The 17,143-nt window shown below is 39.1% G+C and overlaps 1 protein-coding gene across 1 annotated transcript in view; it reads left to right on the top strand.

Annotated features, from left to right (window-relative positions):
* Positions 1-1,158: 1,158 nt before the first annotated feature.
* Positions 1,159-17,143, top strand: part of LOC132129673 (structural maintenance of chromosomes protein 1A-like) — a 79,370-nt gene continuing 63,385 nt past the window's right edge. The window contains exons 1-2 of the mRNA XM_059541325.1: positions 1,159-1,556; positions 8,964-9,152. Coding sequence (XP_059397308.1) covers positions 1,448-1,556; positions 8,964-9,152 — 298 coding nt within the window. The 5' untranslated portion in view covers positions 1,159-1,447. The remainder of the gene's footprint in view (positions 1,557-8,963; positions 9,153-17,143) is intronic.

Raw genomic sequence — 17,143 nt, 5'->3', positions numbered from 1 at the left:
ACCCTGATATCAGCCTTCTTTAACCATATTTATTATTAATATAATTATTTATTATATAATCATTCAAGGTTATGAATAATTGGGCACAACTCATTTTCTAACGTTATTTTGTTTTCTCTACCTTTGTGTAGTTTTAGGAGAATTTGCTATTTTTTAAGTTTATAGTTATTCAATTAAGATTTGTTTAGACATTATGACATCATTATTGTAACATTAATGACAAAAAGTAGCTTTTTTTGTATTAAAGTATTTATTTATTTATTTGCAATTATGACACATTATTATCTGATCTGTGTTGTGTGTATATATGTGTGTGTTTGCATTTGTTCTCCATTGTGGATATTGTTGACATTGTGGTGTCACAGAAACTTGTGTTCTCACTTTTTCATTTCTTATGAGTGGTATTTTTCACACTAACACAAGTAGATATCTTTTTTCCTTCCAATGCATCTATTTCTTTATTTATAGCAAGTGTTGACAAAGTCATGAATTCCATGAAATTCTAAAGTTTTAAAATTTATTAAGAACTGTGGACTTAAGTATATAATCTAGATATCATCATGTGTGTACTCGTATTCTCTGGGAAAATGTATTGTTGGTTAGAAACAGATTCACTTGATGCCTGCTTTTGCTAGATAACATATTATGTTTGGAATACTGTTGGATGATAAAAATAATTAACTTTTCATTAATGGAATGTTGATTCTGGGCTTTTTTTAATTAATATATGCAAATGTATGAAGACAAAACCTCCTTTTTCTGTGTTCAAAAGTGTAAAAAAGAGACTTTATTTGTAACTACTTTCCACCATTGAAAAAAAAAAATAATATATATATATATATATATATATATATACACACACACACACACACACACACTATATATATATATATATATATATATATATATATATATATATATACATATATATTTTTTTGTAAATAAATTATATATATATATATATTATATATACTTTATTTATTTGTTTGTTTAAATGATACTTGTCTTGTTCATCTGCATTGAAAACAAAAGCAAACACACAAACTTCCCACTCCAGCACAGGAGGAGGCAGAATGCACCTAAAAAGTTGGTATGCGACGCGCCAGTGATCCACTGAAGAAGAAGAAGAAGACGTACGATCTCGCGAAATGTGTTGTTTATGGAACAGTTATTGCGCGCGCGCGCTGTAGCAGGCCTCTATGTCCGCTTCATTTACTTTTATTATAACGATTAACACAATGATATATCAATAAGATATATTTTTTTTCTGCTAAGAAGTGCAGGCTATTCTATAAAAAAATATTAGTCTGTCGTTGATTGTATTTGTCGTGCCCCGAGCTAAGATTAATGTTAGCCCGCTCTCTTTTTTTGTGTTAGCAGTCGGAGGGCGGTCTGAACATTTTCAAGATTTCGTTGTTATTAAACTCTTTGGAATAAACAATTCACCATGGGTTACTTAAAGTTAATAGAGATAGAAAACTTTAAGTCTTACAAAGGCAGACAAATAATCGGGCCTTTCCACAAGTTTACAGCGATTATTGGGCCGAATGGATCAGGTAAGTGTGTTGGCTTATAATAATAACTCTTTTAATAAATGCTGTGACCGATAATCACAGTTGTTATAATAGAAACAACACTAACGCATTCATTAATATTTAACATTCGAATGAGGGTGAGGTAACGTTACGTTAAGTGCGTGTATAAAATGTTATGTTTGATATGTCATATTTGTCATGCCAAATTCTTAAAATTTATCAACACTAGTGGGGAAAAAAGTACACAAAGTATCTGATTTTGAAAATACTTAAACATTAAGAAAAGTAAAAGCGAATAAAGTCAAAGTAAATAAAGAAAAGCAAATTCGCTAACTTTAGGGAACACTATTTACTAGTTGTTTATTGGCATGCATGTTACTAGGGTATTGGCTGATTATAAAGTACATATTAATGCGTTATTTTGCATGGCGATATTCTGTATCCTTTAGCACTACCCAATATCTAAACATGACTACTACAACAACTACCTTACGATCAATAAGCAGCAAATTAGGAGCTTACTAATGTAAAAGTTTTACTTAATAGAGAATATGTGTTCCCTAATTAAACCTCCCTTAAATTCAAATCATGCAAAACTTGACCCATCTATAGTGGAGCGATCACACCGTGCTATTACTGTAAAGAGACTAACCGTAGAACTGCTTTGTCAATGAAATTCACTTTGTAATTATGTTTTAAATGACCGATTTGAGATTTTGAAGAACCTTGCCACAATGACTTTTTTCCTGACGTTGTTTATTACTGTAAAGCTATATTTTATAAATTATCCAAATAAACCTAACTTGATCTGAAAATGTTTTATATTATAATTAAAAAATGTTATAGATTATGGTGCTGAACTTGTGTTTGTCATGTAAATATCCCTGATTCTAACATGGCTTTAAAAAAAAAAGAAAAGAAAAAAGGAATAAACATACAAAACTTTAATTGTTTTTAAAGAAGTATCTTCTGCTCATCAAGCCTGCATGTATTTGATCCAATGTACAGCAAAAACAGTGACATTTTGTTCGCATATTATTATGTTAAAAACAGCTGAATATAATCTTTTAAGTTTCTTTGATAATAGAAAGTTCAGAAGATCAGCATTTATCTGAAATATAAATCTTTTGTAACATTAAATGTCTTTGTCAATTTAAAGCATCCTTGCTAAATAGAAGTATTAATTTCTACAACAACCCCCCACCCCAATAAAAATAAAAAATTATATTGACTCCAAGCTTTTGAATGGTATTGCGTATAATGTTACAAAAGCTTTTTATGTCAGATAAATTCTGATCTCTGAATATTCATATTCATCAAAGAATCCTGAAAAAAATTACTCAACTGTTTTAAATATTGATAATAATAATAATAATAAGAAGAAGAAATGTTTCTTGAGCAGCAAATCAGTATATTATTCTGATTTCTGAAGATCATGTGACACTGAAGACTGGAGAAAATACAGCTTTGATCACAAGAATAAATTACATTTTAAAATATATTCAAATAGAAAGCAGTTATTTTTAATGATTAAAATAATGCTAAATAATACTGCTTTTGCTGTATTTTGGATCAAATAAATGCAGGATTGGTGAGCAGAAGAGAAAAAAAAAACATTAAAAATCTTAACATTACCATTCAAAAACTTTTGACCGGTAATCTCTCAAAACAGTCCTTAGCTAGATTAATGTCACGCTGGTAAATGAAAGATCCAAAAGCAGAGATAACAGGAATAACAGTCTTTAATGAAAAAATATATAACAAAGGCAGTCCGTCTTTTCAGCACACAGAACTGGTAAATAGAAACTTGAACAAACGGAAAGACTCCTGTCTCGATGAGTAACAGAACAGGACTCCCTTGTAGCAGACTCGAAGCTCAGGAGTAGATAACTCAGGCAGGGTGAGAGAACCACATTGGTCTACAATCAGCAGCAACAGCAGCAGAATACAGCAAAAACTTAGGGGCTAGACTGTTCCAGGCAGACAAGACAAGAATAGGTGAGTACCTCTCAATACAGACAGGATGTAACTGCTGACAAAACGCATGACATGTAACAATAATCCAACCAAGAATCTACCCGAGCAAACACCAGATAAAGGGTGAACACTTAGGGCAAAGTAGAAACAGGTGTCATAGCAAATCAGCGCGAGCGCTGATTGCAATGACAAACAGGTGCATGAAGAGAGAGAGGTCAGCGGGACAGACAAAGAGTAATATAATAAGCTAATAAGGTGTGTGTGTGAGTAAATGAGTGAGAGCGTGCGAGAGCGAAAACGGAAGAAAAACCTGACTCATGACAGTACCCCTCCCTCAACGAGCGCCACTAGGCGCTCGAGGAAGGAGCCTGACGGGACCGGTAGAAGTCGTCAATCAGCGAGCGGTCCAGGACATCCCGGGCTGGAATCCACCGCCTCTCCTCAGGACCATACCCCTCCCAGTCCACCAAAAACTGGTGACCACGCCCCCGGGGACGAACGTCGAGTAGCCTTCGAACTCTGTAAATGGAGGCCCCCTCGTCAATAGGAGGAGGGGGAACGGAGGGACGTGCGGGCGCACGAATAACGGGTTTAATGCAAGACACGTGAAAAACCGGATGAACACGGCGCATCTGACCAGACAGTCTTAGCTTTACAGCGACTGGACTGATGACCTTAACAATAGAAAAGGGTCCAATAAAACGAGGCATGAGCTTGCGAGACGTCTCCTGAATAGGCAAATTGCGGGTGGATAACCACACCCTCTGACCGCAAAAATATCTGGGAGATCTCACCCTGCGGCGATTAGCGGCACGACGAGTACGTTCCCTAGTCTGACATAAGGCAGATCTCACCCTCCTCCAGGTACGCTTACATCTCTGAATAAAAGCCTCGACGGACGGAACCGAGGCCTGAGACTCCTGGGCGGAGAAAACAGGCGGTTGGAAGCCAAGGCAACCCTCAAACGGGGATAACCCAGTGGCGGACGATGGGAGAGAATTATGAGCATATTCGGCCCATGGTAACTGCTCGCACCAAGACGCGGGATTCTGAGAGGTAAGACTACGCAGCATGCGACCAAGAATCTGATTGGTCCTCTCGGCTTGCCCATTGGTCTGTGGATGGAATCCTGACGACAGACTGGGGGAAGCCCCTATCTGGCGACAGAACTCCCTCCAGAACAGAGAAGTAAATTGCGGACCTCTGTCAGACACAATGTCCGAAGGAAGACCATGGATCTTGAAAACGTGATCCACCATAATCTGTGCGGTCTCCTGAGCCGACGGTAATTTAGGGAGCGGAATAAAATGCGCAGCCTTAGAAAAACGGTCCACGACGGTGAGAATGACCGTATTGCCAGACGAAGGGGGAAGCCCGGTAACAAAATCCAACGCAATATGCGACCAGGGACGCGAAGGAACGGGAAGAGGTCTGAGAAGACCCGCCGGAGGATTATTACTAGACTTAGTCTGAGCGCAGATAGAACAAGAAGCAACAAAACGACGAATATCGCGCTCACGAGTAGGCCACCAAAATCTCTGGCGGATGGCCGCTAAAGTACCTCTAACTCCGGGATGCGCGACTAATTTAGAAGAATGACCCCAGCGAAGAACCGTCGAACGAGCAGCCTCGGGTACAAACAAAGTTCCCTCAGGAGCGCGGGGCGGTCTTGCAGTGTGAGAAAGAGCACGCCTGACCGCTTGTTCCACTCCCCAGACGGCTGCCCCGACCACACAGTGCTGAGGTAAAATCCTCTCATCGGTCGAGGCACCCTCTGATGAGTCAAACTGCCGAGAAAGGGCGTCAGGCTTGAGGTTCTTAGAACCGGGTCTAAATGAAATGGAAAAATCAAAGCGATCAAAAAATAATGCCCAGCGGGCCTGACGAGCGTTAAGACGTTTAGCAGAGCGAATGTACTCCAGGTTGCGGTGATCCGTCCAAACAATGAATGGTACACTGGCTCCCTCAAGCCAGTGTCGCCACTCACCTAGCGCCAGACGGATAGCCAAGAGTTCTCGATTACCCACGTCATAGTTGCGCTCCGCGGGCGAAAGACGGTGGGAGTAAAATGCGCAAGGATGAACCTTGTCATCCTGGGAGGAGCGTTGCGACAAGACAGCTCCTATCCCAATTTCGGAGGCATCGACCTCAACAATAAACTGACGTTCTGGATCAGGAGTGATCAGGATGGGCGCAGACGTAAAAAGCATCTTAAGACGGTCAAACGCATCCTGAGCAGTCTCAGACCAAGCAAATTTGGACTTGGACGAAGTGAGAGCGGTAAGAGGGGCGGCAACCTGGCTAAAGTTACGAATAAAGCGCCGGTAAAAATTCGCAAACCCCAGAAATCGCTGGAGTGCGACTCGAGAATCGGGAACAGCCCAATCAAGAACTGCTCGAACCTTGTCAGGGTCCATACTAATCCCCTCCGCTGAAACGACCGAACCGAGAAAAGTAACCGATTGGGCATGAAAAACGCATTTCTCAGCCTTGACGAATAGGCGATTCTCTAATAAGCGCTGCAGGACACGGCGAACGTGTTGAACATGTACCTGGAGAGAGGGTGAAAAAATTAAGATGTCATCCAAGTAAACGAACACGAAAACGTTAAGCATGTCTCTTAAGACATCGTTTACTAATGCTTGAAATACAGCGGGAGCGTTGACCAAACCGAAAGGTAGAACCCGGTACTCAAAGTGACCGACAGGAGTGTTGAACGCGGTCTTCCACTCGTCTCCCTCCTTGATACGCACTAAATGGTAGGCGTTGCGCAAGTCTAATTTTGTAAAAACCCTTGCGCCCTGTAGGATCTCAAAAGCCGACGACATAAGAGGCAAAGGATAACGGTTCTTGACTGTTATGTCGTTCAGCCCTCGATAATCGATACAAGGACGCAAAGAACCATCCTTCTTCTTTACAAAGAAAAACCCAGCGCCGGCGGGAGACGAAGAAGGAGTAATGATCCCCGCATCGAGAGATTCTGCAAGATATCCTTCCAGAGCCTCTCGTTCGGGCGCCGAAAGAGAGTACAGTCTACCGCGAGGGGGCGTGGTGCCAGGAAGGAGCTCGATAGAGCAGTCATACGGACGGTGAGGCGGTAAGGATACCGCCCGGGAACGACTGAAAACCGCCCGCAGATCATGGTACTCCTCCGGGACACCAGACAAATCATCAGGCTCCTCCTGGAAAAGAGGAACAGAAGACACGGGAGAAACAGCGGAAACCAGACAATTTACATGACAAGCTAAACTCCATGAATGAATAGACCCCTTAACCCAATCAATGTGAGGATTATGTTGGATAAGCCAGGGATGACCTAAAACAATGGGGGTAAAGGGAGACTGAAAAACATAAAATGAGACTGTCTCATGATGATTGCCGGAAACAGTGAGACTAACCGGACTGGTGACACGACGAACAGAAGAAAGCTCTCTGCCATCCAGGGCAAAGACAGTGGCGACATCAGTCAAATCAACTAAGGGAATCTTGTTCTCACGAGCCCACATCTCATCGATAAAATTGCCCTCCGCACCCGAGTCGACGAGGGCAAGACCGGTAACAGAAAAACCAGCCCAACGGAGAACAGCGGATATAGTGGTTCGAGACCTTGGTGATGAGGAGATGACAGAAGCGCTCACCAGTACTCCTCCGTCTACTGGCGAGCTTTGGCTTTTAAACTGCAGGATGAAGCGAAATGGCCCGCCGTACCACAGTAAAGGCAGAGACGGTTAATAATTCGCCGCTGTCTTTCCTCCGGGGAGATGCGTACGGCCCCCAGCTGCATGGGTACAGCATCAGGTTGGTTCTGAACAGAAGCAGTAGCAGAAGGAAAGTTATCACAGGATGTGAAAAGTGGAGAACGAACTCGACGCCTCTGCTCGAAACACTTGTCAAGGCGGATGGCCAGGTCGATAAGTTGATCGAGCTGAGTTGGCGACCCCCGCGCGTAGATCTCCTCCTTAAGGTCTACATTCAACCCTTCAAGAAAGCGAGCAGTTAGTGCAGGATCATTCCACTCACTTGTAGTAGCCAGAGTCCGGAACTCTATCGCGAAATCTGCAACAGATCTTCTGCCTTGACGTAGCACAGCAAGTAGACGTGATGCCTCGCTGCCGAAGACGGATCTATCAAAGACCTTGATCATCTCATCCTTGAAAAGAGTGTACTTGCTGCAGCATGCAGATTGCGCTTCCCAAACTGACGTACCCCACTCGCGTGCTCGTCCCGTGAGGAGAGAGAGAACATAAGCGATGCGGGCCCGATCCTCTGCATACGTCTGGGGCTGAAGGGAAAAGACAACTTCACATTGGATGAGAAAAGCTCTGCACTCCGTAGGCTCACCCGCATAACAGGAGGGATTGTTGACTCGTGGCTCAGAGGGCAGCTGACGATTGTGAGACATGGCAGATTCCTGATGCAGGTGAAGTAAACGGGCAGATAGATCAGCCACCTGAGCTGAAAGACTCTTAACAGCCTGATGAGCGGCGGCCAACTCCTGCTCATGTTTGCCAAGCATAGCTCCCTGGATCTCGATCGCCGACCGGACAGGCCTCTCATCTGCTGGATCCATGTTGGTTGGATTATTCTGTCACGCTGGTAAATGAAAGATCCAAAAGCAGAGATAACAGGAATAACAGTCTTTAATGAAAAAATATATAACAAAGGCAGTCCGTCTTTTCAGCACACAGAACTGGTAAATAGAAACTTGAACAAACGGAAAGACTCCTGTCTCGATGAGTAACAGAACAGGACTCCCTTGTAGCAGACTCGAAGCTCAGGAGTAGATAACTCAGGCAGGGTGAGAGAACCACATTGGTCTACAATCAGCAGCAACAGCAGCAGAATACAGCAAAAACTTAGGGGCTAGACTGTTCCAGGCAGACAAGACAAGAATAGGTGAGTACCTCTCAATACAGACAGGATGTAACTGCTGACAAAACGCATGACATGTAACAATAATCCAACCAAGAATCTACCCGAGCAAACACCAGATAAAGGGTGAACACTTAGGGCAAAGTAGAAACAGGTGTCATAGCAAATCAGCGCGAGCGCTGATTGCAATGACAAACAGGTGCATGAAGAGAGAGAGGTCAGCGGGACAGACAAAGAGTAATATAATAAGCTAATAAGGTGTGTGTGTGAGTAAATGAGTGAGAGCGTGCGAGAGCGAAAACGGAAGAAAAACCTGACTCATGACAATTAAGCTTTGATAACTGCAAACCAAACTATCACTCTAAATTAAATATTTAATAATAATGTTTAATACCGTAAAACTGCTTGATTTAAAGGGTTAGTTCACCCAAATAGCTAAATTATGTCATTAAGAACTTACCCTCATGTTGTTCTAATTAACTCTCTGTAACAGTGTGTTATTTTGCATTCTGTGTGTTTTTTTTTTTTTTGTTGTTGTTGTTTTTTGATGTTTATCTAATGCAAACTTTTTATCCTTAGGCAAATCAAATCTCATGGATGCTATCAGCTTTGTTCTGGCCGAGAAGACCAGTAACTTGCGTGTGAAAACACTGAAGGATTTGATTCATGGAGCTCCAGTTGGTAAACCTGCAGCTAACAGAGCATTTGTAACCATGATGTACCAGCAGGACAATGGACAGGAGCTTTCATTTTCCAGAATCATCATAGGTACTTCACACACTTTGTTGTGATTTAACAGTTGCATAATTAGTAGTCGACACTAGGACTGCATGATTGACAAAAATAATATTTGTTGATAATATTATTATTATTATTATTATTATTACACTATACACTATTATTACATTATTATAACAGCATATTGGCTTATTAGTACTTTTAAAGCACACATTAATGCCTTATTATGCATTACCATATTTTAGATCCCTTAACATTTTAGATGCCTTAAATGTAACCAATACCATTTTCGAGATATCAGCAAAATTTTAGCCATTATTTAAATTGTTCAGGCACAAAAAGACTCCGTTTGTGTATTTGAAAGATATTTAAGATCCAGGATGCCATTAAAAGTGAAACATCCACTTGTTCCTGATGATAAGAGGCCTGAAATCTACACAGGGACGAAATGCTGACACCCAGAGCATAGATCAGTGTGATTCTTCCGTAAAAATCCGGAAATCGGGTATTGGTAAACATAATGACCGCTCACTGCCGTCAATGTTTTTTGTGCCTCTGATTCATGTCGTCGTGTCACTCTGCAAGTAGTCCAATAATTTGTCACGATTGAAGTTCAAAGTGTACGCGCACCGTTCTGAATGCGAACACACCCAACCATCTACACGTGAACAGCTTCAGTTGACTGACGAAGACAGTGAACACGGATGATTCATGTAAGCATATCCAATATATTGTCTTTCATTTTTATATGCAGGTCTAGTAAAATTTAACCAATCTATTGATCACTTTTGTCATGCTTCCATAACATTAATGTTAAACGATTCTGGGCTAATTTAGCAAAGTAACGCCATGTTGGTTATTGCTTACTTCTAGCTTGAAAGTTTAGCAGCTTCTACAAGGCTCGAAATTGCCAAAATTTTTGTCGCATATGCTCCTGAAATTTAATCTGTGCGACCTAAAAATATATTTGGGAGTAACGTTATATGTGCGGAGCATATGAGCATATCTGTCCACTAACGACACGTCCGATTTGCGCACTAATGACTCATTTGAACCGATTCACTTTAATGAATGCTTAAATCTGATCTGGGTCGAGTTTCCCGATAACTGTGTATCTTCGCTCTGAAGAGTGTCTCTACGTGCAAGGTTACAAATGCTCGCCGCAATTCCACGCGCTTTTCCCAAAAACTTTACTTGACATGAACGCATTCTACGCAGACCTGCCAACCTGTATGCATTTTGCGTACCGGCTACGCATTTTGACCTCAAAGTACGCTGGTACGATTTGTAACTCTAAACCAGGGGTTTTCAAACTGTGGGTCGCGACCCACTTGTGGGTCACAGAATGGAACAAGGTGGGTCACACAAAGTCACTTGGCTGCAGCTAAATTTGCGTTTCAATAAAAACACACACACACACTCACACAGTTCAGTCTAGGGCTGCACGAATGTGACGAGTGGGGCGGGGCCGAGAGCCGTGGAGTGATTGGGAAATGAGCGACACCTGCAACACTCACCGGTCTCGAGAACCCCGGAGGAGATAGGAAGTATACAAAAGAGGAGCGACGACAGTGAAGGACGAGAGAGGCCACTGGGTGGCGTCTGTACTTCCCGGTCAGAGAGCACCTGTCCATCAAAAGCTCACTATCCAATCAGAGTAGATCACTGTTAACACCACCCCCATGAGATGTTTGTGTCAAAACACCAAACGAAAAACTGCGAAACGTAAGCGAAATCTGTAGCAATGAATTCAGAATCCACGATTAGCGAAAACGAATCTTTGAAAAACATTAACAAAGAATGAAGCATATTTGAAGAGCCTGTTAAATTTGTGCGACTGAGTTAATTTTTTTTCATTTTCATAGTGTTTTTCTTCTTTTGTAATGGCATATTTTTGATAGTTTCTGAAAAAGTTACGTTCAGTTTTATAAAGTTTCGTTCATTATTATTGAAACAAATGTAATTCCATAAGCAGGGCACAAATGCAGGATTAATTGTAACACTACAAGATTTAAACATTTCCACGTAACAAAATGTACAAAAGTTTGCAATATTTCCTTGATGTATCATCTCTGTTTAGAGAAAAATTTGCCAAAGTTCAGAAGTCTTTTGAAGATATTGCTGAACATTTATTTAACCATCACAAAAATAAATATATATTTTTTATTATTATTTAAAATGAGACACATCTGTTTATTATAATTTTTTACCAATTTCACAATTATTTTAATCTCAAAACTGTGTTAGATAGCTCTGCTTTGCTTCTCATGCTTTTCTAAATAAGTGTTGGATTGTGCTCCGTTCTCGCCGACACAAACGGAAGATCATGAATGTATTTTCTGCAACAAAACACAGCAGCGCAGATTACAGTTCACTAGAGTGAGCCTGCTTCACGTTTTTATGGACACTACATATTTTAACGTCTGTAAACAAAAATTAAAACTGAAATATTAGTAGTGAAAATTTTTTATTTTTATTAAATACTTAATTTCTGTCATCAAACTTTTAAGATTAGGCTTAAAGTAATGTCAATCGTTTTCTTATTTTTTTTTATATATATATATTTTGGTGGGTCGTGAAATAGATTACACTTGTCTAGGTGGGTCGTAGAATGGAAAAGTTTGGGAACCACTGCTCTAAACTACGTAAAAATCTAGTGACGCCTCTGTCCACGCGCAGTATTCAAAACAAGCAACAGATAAAGGTGAAAAGTTCAACCAATCATAGCGTTTTTTGTTTGTTTTGCATTTAAATAATTTCTGCGTTTATTTCTCACCTAGTAGCCTATAGTTTATAGTTTCAGTTCAAAGCGGCTCGCGCTCGCCCCGTTAGAAGCTCTGACAGAGAAAGGCTGCGTGTGAGGCTGACAGAGACGCGCTGTTTAATGTGTTTGAGATGTGCCGTTTTCCTTAATGCTTGACTTACATTGCACAGGTATATTCTGTAAATGTTAAAATCCAATAGAAAATTTCCATTTTGCTGTCAGAAGTGCATGAGTTTCAGCTTTAGCGATTCTCAGCTAAACTCCACAGACTTCATTTAGAAAGAGCGCCGCTGCGCGCATGCGCTCCAAACAGACCGCGCTCAATGAAATAGGAGCGCAATAACTCTGTCTAAAGTATACATTTTGATGAAATACTTGTAGCTGGACAATAAATGTGACATGTAGAATTTTAAACCTACAGGTAAGTGTATTTGTATGATAGCACCAGTATAATGGGTTAATCAAAATAGCCTTTTTACTCAATTAGTCTGTGATTCTTATTATTTTCATTTTTAGTTTAGTAACTTTAACTTGTGCTTTAATATTTTTTTTTTAGATTGCAATGTTAAAATGTAATGTGACTTTAACTCTTTTTGCACATAATATATGCCTACATGCTTACATTCACTTTATTTGTTTAATCCAAATACAAAATACCAAGATATATAGGCTACAGTATACAGCAAATCAGCTAAAAAATACAGAGATATGAATTTTTGCTCATATTGCCCAGCCCTATACAGAAGTGTACTGGAGGTTTTTTCTTTCCTTTTTTTAATAGTAAAAAAAAAACTAAATAGCAAAAATTAACTAAACAGTTACAGTAAACAGTAAAAAACTGTAAAAATTTAAATCGTAAACTCGAACACCCCCCCCCCCCCCCCCAATCATTGACAGATTTTTTGGAATCCATCCCTATTTTTGCCCAGTCTTTGAAGCATATTTCCCACATTACTCCTTTTATGATTTTTTTTGTTCAATCATTTAATTTAGATGTGTATTTAATTTTTTCTTCCCTTTTTAATTAATTAATTTATAAATTCATTTAAACAAAAAACAAGTACAATATTTTTTATTAATTTATTATTATACTATATAAATTATGTCACTGTGTGTGTGTTTGTGGGGGGGGGGGGGGGGGGGGGGGCTGTCGCCACGTCATGGTAAGTGCACCGTATAGTTTCCTGCTTTTTTGTCCTTTGCCAATCACACCTATGATAGATGTTTCTTACACAGACAGATTGTATTGTCACGAGCCGCAGGGTTTAATTTGGCTTTGTGTATGTTTTTTAGTTTGTTTTATTCTATGTTTAGCCATGATTCCCATCCACTTACATTAAAAGACTAAAAGACTGCAACGGTTTGTTTAAAAAAATCCCTGTTTGTGTTCTACTGAAGAAACAGTCACCTACATCTTGGGTGTCCTGGGGGTAAGCAGATAAACATAAAATGTAATTTTTTGGGTGAACTTTCCCTTTAAGCAACTGCATGTTAATAGGTTGGGCCTTTAAAGACACTTTTAATAACTCTTTTGTAAAAAAGAAAACATGTTGCACAGTAGACTGCATTTTGTGAAGCAACATTACATGATTTGACTGATTTGGATGTTGAGTTTGGGCTTTTAAGGAGGGGCGACACCACACTGCTTTTAAAGGAAGGGAACAGAATGTGACCCAATCAGTTTATCTCTATTACTGTGTTTAAGGGCTGCACAATTAATAAAATTTTTAAACACGATTATAATTATGGTTGCCACAATTAAGTAATTATTTAGAGCGGTAATTTATTGTTCAAAAGTCGACTTATGTTATTCTGCATTCTTAATATGCAATTTTTTCTTTCTACATGTTATCTTATTACCATTATTTATATTTTAGTATAACGTTATGATAGCACTCATATTTTAATTTTTTTTATAATATAAAGAAGAAACCAGTTCGATTTATATTATACTATAGAAAAGCACTAAAAGTTTTTAGTTAGAGGGTTTCAGCTTGTTTATTTTCATATAACAATACGGCATGCTTTTGCATCCAACAATGGTATAAACATCAATAAATGTAAATTGTGATAATCGTAATTAATAATCGTAATTACAAAGGGCTGCAACTAACGATTATTTTGATAATCTGCAAGTTTTTTTTTCAGATTATCAATTAAAATCCCATTTTTTTATTTTATTTAAATTTTACTGACAAAATCACACTATTCCACATTCTGCCCAATGTCCTTAAAACAAATGTGCCAACTGAATGCAATGAAAACATACAGTGCTTAATAATTTATTAGACCACCTGTCATGAGACGAAACACAAATATTTTAGGAAATTGTCAAAAAAAATTATAATAAAAATGTTATTGTAATTTTTGGACAAATAACAAACAAAAAAAAACTAAATAGCATTTATTCACATATTAACAAAAATTACCTCCTTTGCCTTTGATAACAGCTCACTTGCTTGCACTATATATTTTTTGACTAATTGGGTATCTGAATAAAAAACACTATGAAGCACTTGACAATTTTTTTTTAAGATAACAGCTATAATTATATTACAGCATTAAAAATAGCTTAATTTTTTATGCTTTAAAAAAGCATTACTAAATTGTTACTTAAATGTAACTGTTACTAAAAAGTAACAGTTGTTACATTTACTAAAAAGCTTATGAGGTCTAACCAATACAGAAAGCTAAAGAATGATTTTTGTAATTACCAGTACTGTTTGTTAAGAACAACGGTGACACAAACCTTACAAAATTGGTTAAAAATCTCACATAAATTTGTTTTAATAAATGTGTTAATCAATGTAGGCTACATACTGAATATAGCTAAAATCTCTAGATCAAAAACTTAAACGGATAATAAAGACAAATAAAATCACAGTAATGCTCTGTAGGAACACGCATCACGTACACTTTGATCACAGTCAGTCTCCTTTTTACTTTATCCTGTAAAAGCATCTGATATTTACATTTAGACAATTACACCCTGCTGTCCTTTCACAGTTCCTACTCTTATAAATTACTCTCACTGCATGTTGACTTTTAAACCTAAACAGTGTTTCCCACAGCCTTGCACTCTATTTGTGGTGGCACTCCCCCGCCCCATATACTGTATGTATATGGAAATTAATTTTATGCCAGCAGGAGGCGATTTAAGTTAGAGCTGTAGTCAAGTCCAGCTTTATCGAGTCCAAGACCAGGACTAGTCGAGACCGAGTCAAGACCGAGTCCAAAGAGGTTCGAGTCAAAGTCAAGTCCAAAAGTTTTGAGTCCAAGTCAAGTCCAAATTATAGAAAAAAGAAAAGGATCCTCTTCAGGACCACATACTTAACTACTGATAATGTCTATGATGTGAGAGACAGCATATCTCCTATTAAGAAAATAATTTTACACTATTATTTGTAATGATCAAAAAGCATGTGCAAAGTAACAACACTGTAGGACAGGGGTCTCCAAACTACATCCTGGAGGGCTAATCTGGAAGATTCTAGTGTGTCTAGTAAGAGCTGGTTCAAGTGTGTATAATTAGGGTTGGAGCTAAACTCTAAATGACACTAGGACCAAGTTTGGAGCTGTAGGGTCAAATGATGCCTTGGCGCAGCGCACACGCACGGAAAGCTCAGGATATGACACATACGTGCAGTTAAAGGGTTAGTTCACTCAAAAATGAAAATGATGTCAATAATGAATCACCCTCATGTCAATCCAAATCCTTAAGACCTCCGTTCATATTCGGAACACAGTTTAAGATATTTTAGATTTAGTCCGAGAGCTTTCTGTAATAAAAAGGTAATAAAAACATTATCAAAGTAGTCCATGTGACATCAGAAGGTCAGTTAGAATTTTTTGAAGCATCGAAAATACATTTTGGTCCAAAAATAACAAAAACTACGACTTTATTCAGCATTGTCTTCTCTTCCGGGTCTGTTGTGAGTGCTTTCACTGCAGTGTAGTGATATCCGGTTCGCGAACGAAAGATATGATTTAACCGGTTCTTCTTGAACCAGTTCACCAAATCGAACTGAATCGTTGAAAGATTGACTCGTTCTCGAGTCAAGAACCAGTTAATTCATTTTCGGATCACCAGTAGTGATGGGAAGTACGGTTCTTTTCCGCAAACCGGTTCTTTCGGACAGTTTGACTCAATAAACCGGTTGAAATAAATGGTTCACCGGTTCTTTTGCACTTGATGTAATGACGTCATGGAGATGATTGACTTTTAATTCAAGCCTTTCGGTTTACTTGCACTCATAACATTAGCACAGAATCGGTTCAGAATCAATCACCAAAAGAACCAGTTCAGTTCAGAGGCGCTGTGTGTCGGTCTGCTTCACACTGAATCACACATGCGCAGTATCATCAGCTCCTCGGTTCTCGAATCGGACGCGGCCGACAGAAACGAGAACGAGTCAATCTTTCGTTCGTTATCTGGCTTGGCTCGGTGTTCATCTTCAGTTCTCTCTTCACAGCAGTTCAGTCAGTGTACTGTTTGAGTAAATTAATTACTCCGGGATATTGGTTTGTTTTAACTCAGAGGGAGTGTCAGCTATGTTAAAAAAGTTAACAGCTTAAGTCATTTGTGGATCAATGCTTATTGGAGACACGAACCGTTTCAAATGATTCAGTTCGATTTGGTGAACTGGTTCAAGAAGAACCAGTTATATCGAATGATTCGTTCGCGAACCGGACATCACTAAACTGCAGTGTTTTGAACGCGCTCACAACAGACCCGAAGAGAAGACACTGCTGAATAAAGTAGAAGTTTTTGTTATTTTTGGACGAAAATGTATTTTAGATGCTTCAACAAATTCTAACTGACCCTCTGATGTCACATGGACTAACTACTTTGATGATGTTTTTCTTACCTTTCTGGACATGGACAGTATACCGTACATACATTTTCAATGGAGGGACAGAAAGCTCTCGGACTAAATCAAAAATATCTTGAACTGTGTTCCGAAGATGAACGGAGGTCTTACGGGATTGGGATGACATTTTTCGGTGAACTAACCCTTTAAGGCTAGAAGGGATACGTTTGGCTCTACATAAATACAGCGAAAATTTTGTCATACTGTACTAGGGCTTGCATAGTAGTCACAGGGAATGTTTTCCCTCGCCTTCTTTTTTCACCTGCTGCTTTTCAGTAAAGATTTTGGGCCCTATCATACACCCGGCGCAATGCGAAATTAAAATCAAAACTAAAATTCAAATAATGCATTACACTGCATTACACACAGTTAACATGTTTGTGATT

Source organism: Carassius carassius, chromosome 46, assembly GCF_963082965.1.
Source record: "Carassius carassius chromosome 46, fCarCar2.1, whole genome shotgun sequence".
In the NCBI taxonomy this organism is placed as follows: Eukaryota; Metazoa; Chordata; class Actinopteri; order Cypriniformes; family Cyprinidae; genus Carassius; species Carassius carassius.
The sequence above is the reverse complement of the archived record's forward strand: the minus strand, read 5'-3'. Positions and strand labels throughout refer to the sequence as shown.